Source organism: Priapulus caudatus, unplaced genomic scaffold (genome assembly GCF_000485595.1).
Source record: "Priapulus caudatus unplaced genomic scaffold, Priapulus_caudatus-5.0.1 Scaffold162, whole genome shotgun sequence".
NCBI classification, from domain to species: Eukaryota; Metazoa; Priapulida; class Priapulimorpha; order Priapulimorphida; family Priapulidae; genus Priapulus; species Priapulus caudatus.
Window position 1 is genome coordinate 315,404 of NW_014577223.1, and position 13,121 is coordinate 328,524.

At 41.2% G+C, this 13,121-nt stretch overlaps 1 protein-coding gene across 1 annotated transcript in view; it reads left to right on the forward strand.

The window, feature by feature from the left end:
- Positions 1 to 9,923, forward strand: part of LOC106806474 (PIH1 domain-containing protein 1-like) — a 14,388-nt gene extending 4,465 nt beyond the window's left edge. The window contains exons 2-9 of the mRNA XM_014808428.1: positions 2,767 to 2,901; positions 6,633 to 6,750; positions 7,531 to 7,674; positions 7,837 to 7,930; positions 8,205 to 8,264; positions 8,419 to 8,515; positions 9,021 to 9,164; positions 9,593 to 9,923. Coding sequence (XP_014663914.1) covers positions 2,767 to 2,901; positions 6,633 to 6,750; positions 7,531 to 7,674; positions 7,837 to 7,930; positions 8,205 to 8,264; positions 8,419 to 8,515; positions 9,021 to 9,164; positions 9,593 to 9,637 — 837 coding nt within the window. The 3' untranslated portion in view covers positions 9,638 to 9,923. The remainder of the gene's footprint in view (positions 1 to 2,766; positions 2,902 to 6,632; positions 6,751 to 7,530; positions 7,675 to 7,836; positions 7,931 to 8,204; positions 8,265 to 8,418; positions 8,516 to 9,020; positions 9,165 to 9,592) is intronic.
- The last annotated feature ends 3,198 nt before the right edge of the window (positions 9,924 to 13,121 follow it).

Below are 13,121 nucleotides of genomic sequence, written 5' to 3' on the forward strand. Positions count from 1 at the left end.
TCCTTCTCCCCCTCCTTCTCCCCTTCCTCCTTCTCCACCAGCTTCTCCCCCTCCTCCTCCACCAGCTTCTCCCATCCTCCTTCTCCACCACCTTCTCTCTTCTCCCCTTCCTCCTTCTCCACCAGCTTCTCCCCCTCCTCCACAACCTTCTCCCTTCTCTCCCTCCTCCTCCACCCCTTCCTCCTTCTCTACCAGCTTCTCCCCCTCCTTCTCCACCAGCTTCTCCCCTCCTCCTTCTCCACCACCTTCTTTAGAAGCTGGTGGAGAAAGAAGAGGGGGAGAAGCTGGTGGAGAATGGAGGAAGGGGAGAAGGTGGTGGAGGAGGAATTAGGGGAGAAAAGAGAAGCTGGTGGAGGAGGGGGAGAAGCTAGTGGAGAAGGAGGAAGGGGAGAAGCTGGTGGAGGAGGAGGGGGAAAAAGCTGGTAGAGAAGGAAGAAGCCCTTCTCCCCCTCCTCTGGTGGAGAAGGAGGAAGGAGAGAAGGAGGGGGAGAAGGGAGCTGGTGGAGGAGGAGGGGAAAAGGAAGCTGGTGGAGGAGGAGGGGGAGAAGGGAGAAGCTGGTGGAGAAGGAGGAGGGGAGAAGGGAGAAGGTGGTGAAGAAGGAGGAGGGGAGAAGCTGGTGGAGAAGGTGGAGGGGGAGAAGGGAGAAAGTGGTGGAGGAGGGGGAGAATCCCTTTCCTCCTTCTCCACCAGCTTCTCCCCTCCTCCTTCGCCACCAGCTTCTCCCCCTCCTTCACCACCTTCTCCCTTCTCCCCCTCCTCCTTCTCCACCAGCTTCTCCCCTCCTTCTCCACCACCTCTCTTCTCCCGTCCTCCTTCTCCAGAAGGAAGGTGGTGAAGGAGGAGGGGAGAAGCTGGTGGAGAAGGAGGAGGGGAGAAGGAAGAAGGTGTTGGAGGAGGAGGAGGGGGAGAAGCTGGTCCCCTTCCTCCTTCTCCACCAGCTTCTCCCTTCTCCCCTTCCTCATTCCTAGCCATATTGCGTCGGTCATACGGCCGCCGTGCGTATAGCCATATTGAATCTGGCCCACACGGCCGCCGTGCGTATCATACGGCCGCCGTGCGTATAGCCATATTGAATCTGGCCCACACGGCCGCCGTGCGTATAGTCACTTCCGTGTTGGAAAGAGCAATAATAAACTGCTTCTGTCCGTATTTTTGACAAATGGCTAATACAACAACTTTGCTAAAACAAATGGCGTTAAGACGCTGACTGCTGTGACGGTGGCAGTCTCAGTTAACCAATGCTAATTTTTGCTTCTGCGCTTTACACCCAGCACCTCGTGCGCATGCGTGGCGCATGCGCAGTAGCGCTAGGGTAATTTCAGACTGGGGGTAATCTCAGACCATGGCAGCGGCACTACGCTATATATACTGTGGAGTGTTACCAAAGCATATAAATCACTGGTGAGTAATGGTGATTTATATGCTCTGGTGTTACTTACCAATATTACTCAGCGACTGTGCAGTGTATATAACTATATATACTCTCTAGACTCTATAGTCTATTCACCATTTAGTATTCATTGGCAATTTCTTCAATTCATTCAAAATAATAAAAATATAAAAAATAAGATAACATTTCAATATTTTGGGAATCGAATCGAGAGGCTAATATCGAAAACCGGATCGAATCGAGAGGCTTGTGTATCGTTACAGCTCTAATATATATAGGTATATGTTATATAGATATGGTTCAGAAGTAAGTACGAAGTAAGTGCTGATATTTTTCGCGTACAGAATTCAGGCTTGACGGACAATTTTGCGAGTGGTATTTCGCAGTCAGTGAATTATAAATTATTCGGTATTATTGTTATTTTTGCGTGTTGTTATTTTCGTGGTCGGGGACGCGTTCGCGAAAATTAAACCACCGCGAAATATACAGCGTATTACTGTACAGTATCTCGAAAATTATGCAAAGGTAACATATAGAGACAAAGTACCAGAGTACCAAGGTACCGCTGGTATGAGAGAGCGACACCAAAACTCTTTCCTGGAATTGGAAATCGCTATATTGCAACTGCGCTGGAGCCGAGACACTAGCTCCGGCATTGCGGGTTTGCAGCAGCTTGTAGCTGCGGCTGGCTAGTGTAACCAGTGGCAATGCATTGACTTCGAGGCATGCGATTACGGGGGCAATTTCGAACCGTTTTCTTTTTAACTGTCGCCCCTGTGATCACATTTTCGGGAGCTCTTTTGGGAATTTCAGGGGCGAATTCGCCCGCCGCCCCCGTTTAAACTATTTCACTGGTACATACATACATACATATTACATTTAATTAGAAATTCGCTATATAACTTATAGGCTAAAATAATAATGAAAGTTAGCTACTGGCCTTCCTAGGATGAGAGATAAAATTATAAACAATATTTATGTCAAAATAATATAGTATATTAGAAATCAATTGGTGGTATTTTGACTTGAAACATTACCAGTGGTGATCAGATCAGGATTGCTAACTGTTCTATCTGTGCGTACAGTCAATTGTAGTGGTATAGGATATTGAAATAATAGAAAAAGGCTTTGTTATTATGACAATACATGCAATACTAAGTATCTTACAGTAGGTAATACGGTCTAACCCTGTCATCTAAACTGAGCATGTGCATGTTTTTAATGCAACAAAAACAAATGTGATGAAATTTTTGGCAGAAAAATATTAAAGTTATTTAAGTAATTTTTCTGAGATTTGGGATATTATTTGACATATTTCAGACAAATTATTGAGGGTGTATTTTTAATAATATTTTTTTACATTTGTCTGTTATAGGCAGCCAAACCTGGAACTGACAGTGGAATTGCAGAACGACAGTTTGCTTTAATAAGTCCAGAGCCTGGATTTTGCATTAAAACGAAAAAGAGCAATGGGGAGAAAGTATTCATTAACATATGTCAGTCAACACATGTAAGTATCCAAATAAACACATAAATATAATTAAATAGCATCTTTATTGTTTGAGTCTCAATTTCTCAATTAGATAGACTTGTGGGCATGCATGGTTGCAGTATTAAAATGTCTTGAAAATTTCTCAATGAAGCATGGAAACATTCCAAGTACAGGTAATATGAATAAAATCAAGAGCTAATAATACCTAGAGTGTACAACGGAAAAACGGGAAAATAGTGCTATTTCACGACAACATTATTCTACAACCCTAACCCTAATCCTAACCCTAACCATAACCCTAACCTATTATATTGATATAATATAATATTTATATTGATGTAAATGACATTGGTTTTATTGGGATACATGTTCTCTATCCTTGAACCGGCCTAACGATCCACCGAAATCGAATTGGATCGAGATTCTATTCTCTCGATTCGATCCTCGATATTTTTCCCCGTATTTTCGATTCCACTTCGATACCACTTTTTTCCTCCAATTACATGGCGGCACTACGCTATATACTGTGGAGTGTTACCAGAGCATATAAATCACTGGTGAGTAATGGTGATTTATATGCTCTGGTGTTACTCACCAATATTACTCAGCGACTGTACAGTGTATATAACTATATATAATCTCTAGACTCTAGTCTATTCACCATTTAGTATTCATTGGTAATTTCTAATAATTTATTATTGCAAAATAATAAAAATATAAAAAATAAGATAACATTTCAATATTTTGGGAATCGAATCGAAGGAATCGAATCGAGAGGCTAATATCGAGAACCGGATCGAATCGAGAGGCTTGTGTATCATTACAGCCCTAATATATATAGGTATATGTTATATAGATATGGTTCAGAAGTAAGTACGAAGTAAGTGCTGATATTTTTCGCGTACAGATATTTTCGCGAATTCAGGCTTGACGGACAATTTTGCAAGTGGTATTTCGCGGTCAGTGAATTATGAATTATATGGTATTATTGTTATTTTCGTGGTCGGGGACAGCGTATACAATATCTCGAAAATTATGCAAAGGTAACATATAGAGACAAGGTACTAGTCGATGGCATCTGGCGAAAGTAAAAGTAACAAGCTAGTTTTGATGACATATATGTAAACAAGTGTGAAAAGAATGATGTGAGAGTGTTCACGAAAGTTTCATGGGATGTTAGCCTTACTATATACAATTACGGTTATGCAAGAAGTGCCTGTTAGTATCAGAACCACGGAGAAAATATGTAAAAATGATAGAAAAAACATGAGAAATCCTAACTTTAAGGCATGTCCATAAGGTAATCTCAGAGGATTCTATATGGTTTCACAAATTAGCTTTAGCTTTGAAGGCATGTTGGACCCAACATGCGTTAAACTTAAAGCTTAAAAAGAAATAAAATTATATATATAATGTGAAATTGGACCTAAAATTGTTGTGCCATATTATATTGGTAAATCCTAAATTTAAAGCCACAATATGCGCATCTACACGCTAATTTCTCCAGTACTAGACTAGCAAATACTTTGTGTCATGCATAATCATACTACCTTATGACAAAATAAACTCTAGCTCCTCCCATTTCACTGCACGTTGTCTTATAAAAGGTATTTGAAAAGACCTCCAATGTTGTTCAAATTCTCCGATGTTGTTGACACGTTCGCGTTGCTCTGCCAAGCAACCATACAGCGGGTGTAGCGAAGATGGGAGGAACTAGAGTTTATTTTGTCATAAGGTAGTGTGATTATGCATGTCACGAAGTATTTGCTAGTCTAGTACTGGAGAAATTAGCGTGTAGATGCGCATATTGTGGCTTTAAAGGTGTCATGTATTAATTTACATTGACACATATATACCAGAAGTGGATAATAGGGAAGGAGTGTGACTTCAATAAACAAGGGAAATTCGTCATTTACTAGCCTTAGAATACCTACGATTTACTACGCGTAACTCAACCAACTTGAGCTCAAATCGTACACAGTACATTTGCCTAGCATGATAGCATCGTGCGAAATCGTTTCCTCATATACAACCGCAATCCGGAGATACAGACTAAAACGTACGACACGATTCTCCATTCTGTTGCCAGCAAATCAATTCCATAACTTGCCTAACTTGAAACAATAGGCAGCTACTAACGTAATTTTTCTGAAATTTGGGATATTATTTTACATATTTCAGACAAATTATTGAGGGTGTATTTAAAAAAATATTTTTTTACATTTGTCTGTTATAGGCAGCCAAACCTGGAACTGACAGTGGAATTGCAGAACGACAGTTTGCTTTAATAAGTCCAGAGCCTGGATTTTGCATTAAAACGAAAAATAGCAATGGGGAGAAAGTATTCATTAACCTATGTCAGTCAACACATGTAAGTATCCAAATAAACACATAAATATAATTAAATAGCATCTTTATTGTTTGAGTCTCAATTTCTCAATTAGATAGACTTGTGGGCATGCATGGTTGCAGTATTAAAATGTCTTGAAATTTTCTCAATGAAGCATGGAAACATTCCAAGTACAGGTAATATGAATAAAATCAAGAGCTAATAATACCTAGAGTGTACAACGGAAAAACGGGAAAATAGTGCTATTTCACGACAACATTATTCTACTTTGCCTGCGAGTCTAGAATAATTTTATGGTATTGCATTAAGCAGAATTCTTTGCTTTCTAAAAAAAGACCAACCGTTTGACAATACGATACTCCGACTCCGAGGCTGAGATATTGGCTCCTAAACCTCCCCTCCCACATGCCTCACGCCGCCTCGCATCCCGGTTATTCAGCCACCTCCACACCCCTAAGCATTGCTTTGTGAAAGTTCGGTTTTTCCGCGATAACTTTATGAATGAACGGCGTTTCGGTTATTATAGGTGACTTTCGGGGGCATCGCCTATGCCCTTATCTCCCATTATCTTTCCTAGCACGGCTAATGCCCGTCATGATGGACCGGCAATGTTTTCTAAATTAAGTCTTTACAACGCAGCTCAGTTACTATATGGTGTAGTAAGAGTACCAAATTTGGGCATGTGACATCAATTATCAGCGCTCCAAGCAGTGACGGAAACCGATAGCTAAAATGCTTAGACGCGTGTAGGTGGCTGAATAACCGGGATGCGAGGCGGCGTGAGGCATGTGGGAGGGGAGGTTTAGGAGCCAATATCTCAGCCTAGGAGTATCGTATTGACAAGCGGTTGGTCTTGTTTTAGAGAGCAAAGAATTCTGCTTAATGCAATACCATAAAATTATTCTAGACTAGCAGGCAAAGTAGAATAATGTTGTCGTGAAATAGCACTATTTTCCCGTTTTTCCGTTGTACACTCTAGGTATTATTAGCTCTTGATAAAATGTAGATAATATAGATGTGTGTTATTAAACCGTGATGAAAGATAATTTATTGCTATTTATACATATATATTTCTTGAACATAGATGAGTTTACAATAAGTATATATCTAGACATTTCCACGCAAGCTTTTGCTCATTTATTCTGTAAACCCATTATATAGCATAAAATTGTATTTAAAAGAGATTCACACAAACTGTCTGTTGGTTTGACTTTTTTTGTCTTTAAGTTAGATTAGGTTATGAGGTGGAAAAGTGGTCTTTATTGATCAATTGAGTAATGTTTAAGGGTCAATGTGAGGATTTGCACATTTGTACAAAACGTGTATACAGTTGGATGATGTCGAGAAATGCAAATAACTGACATACAATGATCAACAATGGTACGAACTTGCACTTCAGATTCCTCCTCCAATTGACTTAACAGATGAAGAATTGCTGGCAATTGTCAATGATGAAGATCCTTCAAGTTATAATGTTCCTATGAGTCTTGGAGAGCCTCACACAGAAAGTGATAATTGTATGAATTGTAGCATGGACTTTTCTGTGCATCTTATCACTCTACCATTTATAGAAATCAAGGAAAATTCTGTTGAATATGTACTTTTAGAGGAACATTAGTCTCGAATTTGAGTTTACACTATATGCTAGTTATTATATACAACAGTTTATGCTTACATATTTCTGTTATCAGTCGTTATTTTAGTTATTAACATTGAAAATCAGCAACCATGGTTGCTGCTATGACACTGGCTGTCTGTGTTGCCCTTCTGACGAAGTTGTACTTCTGAAATTTTATTTTGCATGTTTCTAACCAGGAGCTAATCACAAAATTGTAATGGTATTGTTTAATTATTAGTAATAAAAAGCAACTTGTTATTTAGATAAATGCATATAAATACACGCATAAACTAACTGAAATTAATAGTGAAATGTGAAATATTGCTGTCCTTCCCCACTGTAGTTATGAGATAACGTTCATAGATAATTTTCAAAGCATTTTTTGTAAATATTTCTATTGAATTTTAAGCCACAATTTTCGCTTGTAGTATAATTTAAACCCCAGCTGGTTAAAAATGTGCATTAAGCCCATAGTTTCATTCCCCTTTAAGTAGTAATAAATGGTTTATTTTAATAATTGCGTAGTTATACATTAATTGGTGTTATTCACACTATTTTATATAACATTTATTAGCTAGCATACTGTATAGGTAACAATGCTATACCTTACACTAAAACGTAGGTCATTTTATTAACCTTTTAAATTAATAGTTTAAATACAGTTTTGTGTTTCTGGCAGCTGGAAATCATTGCACTGCTTATGATGTTATCATAAGCAACACTTTCTATGACAAAGTTGAAACCAATCAGCTTTTCTACAACTTCATGATTAGTCTAGCTTTGGAAGGTCTGGAGGAGAAATACAGCCTCTCTCTCTCTAGAGGTAAGTGCATCTGGCTATCTCTGTTCAGTTTTTGTATAACATCGAAGCTAATCTATACCAAGGAATATAACATTTAATATACAATGTAATGTGTGATGATATTTAATAATGTACTGTATCAATCTCATATCCTTATTCATGTTGAAACAACATTGTTTTCAGAGGTTACTCGATTGAAGAACAAGATGTTTTTTGGAGTAATGCCAGATCAAGTAACACGAACGAAAGCTAAGCCAACCATTAGTGAAATACCCAGGTACCAAACACCAGTTCTACGCACAATAATTATGCATATAAATCAAATATAAGACAAATTTATTTAAAAGTATTTTATGTGAAGTAGAGGAACGGAGCATATTTTCTGTTAAGAACCAAGTGCCATGCTTATTGGGAAATAGCAGCTCAATAAGTTTCTCGACTTTATTTTCAACATGAAACCAACCTGTTATTATTGCAGTTTGCTATTAAGAGTCAGTTTGTGTCTTTATATGTATCAACAATAAACAAACAACCTGTACATTTTCTCTTAGGTTAAAAAATCCCACTACCAAGCAAGATTTAAAGGCACCACAAGCACCTAATCAAACCATGTACGTATCACAGTAGTATGAAATATGAGATCCTTTCAATAGAATTGCTATTATATCTGCATAGTCAACTGTTATGCTAATCGTAGATGGTGTGAATGTTTGACAGTGTGCTTATTTTGTGTAAGACTGGCTACATCATAATGCTTTTATGTAGTGAGCCACAGTGGAAAGAGCCATCATATCAGTTCATCCAAGATCCAATTGAAGGGTACCCAGAGTTTCTCATTGGTGAAATACAACTGCCTGGCATGGTAAGGTGGATTTAATGTATTTGTCATCCTCTTGTTTATAAAATGTTTACATGTATATTATTAGTCAAACCTATAAGGTAAGAAGGCTAGGTATTGACTAAAAGAAGCTGCTGGTAGCTGACTTTAAAATAATGAATAAAATTGTAACGAAAATTAGTATTTAAATATATATATACAGTTTTTATATAATTTAAGAATATTGTTGGAGTTGAAACAATTCGATTTTTTATGTGGTTGTGTAGAGGAAGGCAATGGGATGTATTGGGGTGTTGGGGGATGTGGGTTTCGAAAGTGTTTTATTAGTATATTTTGTGGAACAATGCTTAGAGTGACTGTTCTATGGCTTTAAGGTCACCAGTCGACTAATAATTTACAAAGCAATGAGACCAGTGAACAATTTATACAAGTGAAGTAGATTTGTTCAAATCTAACCAGCTCTGATGAAATTCAACTAACTATATGTACTTGATAAGGCTTAAGAACATTGTCTTTGCTTTTTACGCAGAAATCCGTAAAAGACGTAGAGTTAGACATTGGGGAAGATAGGATTTTGCTCCATGCATTGGCACAACGATATAAATTGGACGTTTTCATGCCCTTTCTAATGGCGTCCAGTGAAACAGGTGCTCAGTTCAACAGAATAACGCAGGTAAATTAAGGTTAACTGTTAACTGTAGATGGCAGCACTGAAATAGTGTTGGTGGCAAATGTTCTGTAAAGCCCGGCGCACGCTAGAGTAATTTTAGTGAAATGATGCATGCGTCAAAATACTCACGTGTGCGGCGGATTTTCTTTGAGTATTTTGACGCATGCATCATTTTACTTGAGTAAAATTACTCACGTGTGCGCCGGGCTTAAACCATATTATTGCATCGGATTTATCAAACTATTTGAATTTATTTTCGCTAGTCAACTTTAGCAAGTTGTTTCATTAAATTATACTTTCCAGCATGCTCTCAGAATGTCATTAATTATGACAATGTACTTAAATTGATCCTCTATTATAGCGTGTCCTATAATTAAATCTATTTCACTTGACAGCAATTAAGTGGTGTTATTCGTTTTCCCATCTTTTAGGTTTTGACGATAACAATTCCTGTTCAACCAGAGAACAAGGCATGAATGACAGAGCAGCATCGAGAATTTTGCGCTGAGCCTTATGAATTATCGCTTTTATAAATTGACCGATAATTGCTGCCACCAGGGTGTAGCATCTGTTGTTAGCATATGGGTGTATAGAGGAAAAGTTGAAGTAATACGTTGTTCTAACTTCATACTCACATGATATAAAGTTGCAGTAATGTTTTTAAACGTGAGAAGCTATAGTTAAGTTTTCTCGCTAATATGTTGTTTGTAAATCAGGCCCGTAGCCAGGAGGAGTTCGTGGGGTTCGCACGACCCCCCCCCCAAGCAGAAAATAAAACAAACAATTTTATATTTGAAAATTTGCAAGAATTTCACCTCAGGTATGCACCAGATCACTCCATTTTTGTGTAATAATTGCAAAATCTCTATCCCACTCCTTCCCCCCGCTTGGTCGCTATGCTCCCTCGCTCGGTTGCTTCGCGCCCTCACAAATTGCCAACATTTAAAAACGAACCCCCCCAATATAAAGCTGGCTACGGGCCTGTGTAAACCAACTCGGGTGGTCAGCGTGGTGATGATTTTCAAAATTACCACGTCGCACACATTTTTTGGCATTTCTGCCATGATTCATGTTTCACAGAGGCAAAATGCTCACGATAAAAAGTCGAGAACATATTCACGTCTTGTGTACTACATTACAAAATTGTATAAATGTACAAAAAAGTGCTTTTTACGATTTAGGTTTTTAGCTGTGTATACTATCATGACCATTATTATGTTGAATATCATTAAAACCTTTAATTTATATATATTATTTCACAATTCAGATGTTTGTTGTCATGCAGTAAATATCGCGTTAGTGGTTTGAAACTAGGATGGAACGTTTCGCTTTCATGTGCCGAAATTGCAACCGAGTTCCCCGGCGACAGTTTCAACAGCTAACACACGGGATTGTGATTATCGTTGGCAGTTTTTGCTGCCGATGATGAACGACGCATATCGCGAAACGCATTCGGTTCACTTGCGCAAATGATTTCGGTGGGTGGCGAGCCGCTCGCAGCGTCAGCCACCTCTGAAGGTGGCGCTGACGACATTTTGATGACGTTTACATCGCCGTTCGTCACCCGGCGTGTGACTGCGAGCGTCCACGCTGTCACGCCGTCACGTCGACGTGCTCTATACCCACGCTGCCAACCACCGCCACGCCGCCACCACATTCAGAAGACACTCCGTAATCATAGAACAGATGGCGTAGACGATGTCCTCTATGGTATTCTCGCATAGAAGCGCCTTAGTGCACGTCTGTCGACCTGCTATTTCGGTTGTCTCTGAGGCGGGCAAGGAAAGGCTCTATTCAAATGATGAATGCAAGTGATATGTACTAGCCCGCGAGAATGACAGACTACAGCGATTGTTCCTCCGATGGCTACGGCTAGTTATAGTGCTCACAAGTAGGCGGGCAAACCCCGGTGGGGCAATATATTATATATTACTTTTATGTTGTCTTTGGCTTTGTGTGACCAACTGTTGTGCGGCTTTCAGTGCATCCTGATCACTGGTAGTGGTTTGGTCAATGGAATGGTCAGCGGGTATGAGGATTGACTGCTTCAGCGAGGAATGGTTAGTCGATCATGTAGCCCTCGTGTAACAATATTATTAGATAGGCCTACTATATTCTATGCCTTGTAACATTCTTTTAATACTATCATGTGGCACTTACACTACACATGGAATAAAATAAAATGAAAACATGATTATTATTTATACTGTAATAATAATAATAATAATAATAATAACAATAATAATAGTAATAATGATAATAACTCTATGATCTTCACGCAGATATATCTAAGTAGTGTACAGAATTTTATACATAATGGTGTAGCTAACTAGCAGGCTACTCTTGAACCCGTTCGTTGGCTCGTGGCGGGTGGTGATTAGTGTACTCAGGCTCGTTCGGCTCACTTCCCGGTCTCCGTTACGATGTTTATTTGAACGCCGTTAGCTGCATTATGCCCGCATCCCCGACGCCGGAAACCTGCGCACTACTGCAGCAGGAAGCAAGCAACTGGAGATCGTGTGCGCGGAGATACGAGCACGCCTGCGTGTGACTCCTGCTGTTGTTGACACGCCCGCTAATCCCCGACGCTGTCTTGTGTCCGGTGTCACCCACCCCGTAAACGTGTCACCACCGCGCCCGGTGGGAGGGCTTGGTCGGCCGTGGTGGCGAGAGGGCGGTCCGGCCGCCTAGGGTGTGGGGCTTGGTGTCGTCGACCGGCGTGATGATGCACGGTTGCGCAGTCACACATACCGTCAGTCAGCAGGCTGCCCGTCTTTCCGTCCGTCAGCGGGCTGCCCGTCTCTCCGTCCGTCAGCGGGCTGCCCGTCTCTCCGTCCGTCAGCGGGCTGCCCGTCTTTCTGTCCGTCAGCGGGCTGCCCGTCTCTCCGTCCGTCAGCGGGCTGTACGTCTGTCTCCCTCCGCCAGCGCCATGCCCCTGCCATTAGCGCGGTAATGATATTGTACAATGCTGGCCACTTTGTCCGTGTTTGTGTTCACAACATTTGATGAGCACATCGCGTCAGCGTGGGCCCGCCTGTGTCTACGTGTGTGCTGTCACTGATGGCTGATCGGCTGGCCTGCCTCCTGCCCACACGCTAATTACACGTGGCGATGGCGCACATGTCGCGAGCAAGTGCGTGGTGACAGTGCACCCAGCGATCACAGATGTGACACCGATTCGCACGACGTGCGATATACAGAGCTTGCTTCAGCCGCGGACACTTATTATTAGGCGAATATGAACCTGTTTCTCTTCTCGTCTTTCTAGGAGCACTAGACTTTCTGCTTTGTACAAAAACTGGCGACGTGCGCGTTTAACGTACGCTAAGATTCGCTGAAAATAACGGGAACGATATATAGCGGGGGTTAAGCAGCTTTACGTTGACGCTGTTAGTATTGGATAGTGAGATACAGCAGGGTCCTACGTATGAACAATCAGGTCAGCGTTCAACGGGGATTGGGATAAAACGGAATATTTTAACATTTACAGCAATCGCGGTCCGACGGAATCAGCGAAATACGTTCAGGTCTCAATGCTTGTCTGCACTTTACATAACGTTATGTATAGCATGCATCAGCAGCTAATAAATACCTTATTTATTACCGGTATTTATTAGCTCTTGATAGCATATACATAATATTAGCGGCGACAGGGGTGGCGGTGGTAGGCGTGGCGTTGGTAGGTGTGGGTGTGGCAGGGGTGACGGTGAAAGGCGTGGCAGTGGCAGTGGCAAGAGTGGTGGTGGCAGGAGTGGAAGGGAGGGCAGGAAAGGCAGTGGCAGGGGTGTGGTAGCCGGGGTGGCAATGGCAGGGGTGTGGTAGCCTGGGTGGCAGGGGTGTGGTAGCCGGGGTGGCAGAGGTGGCGGTGGCAGGGGTGGCAATAGCAGGGGTGTGGTAGCCGGGGTGGCAGGGGTGTGGTAGCCGGGGTGGCAGGGGTGTGGTAGCCGGGGTGGCAGGGGT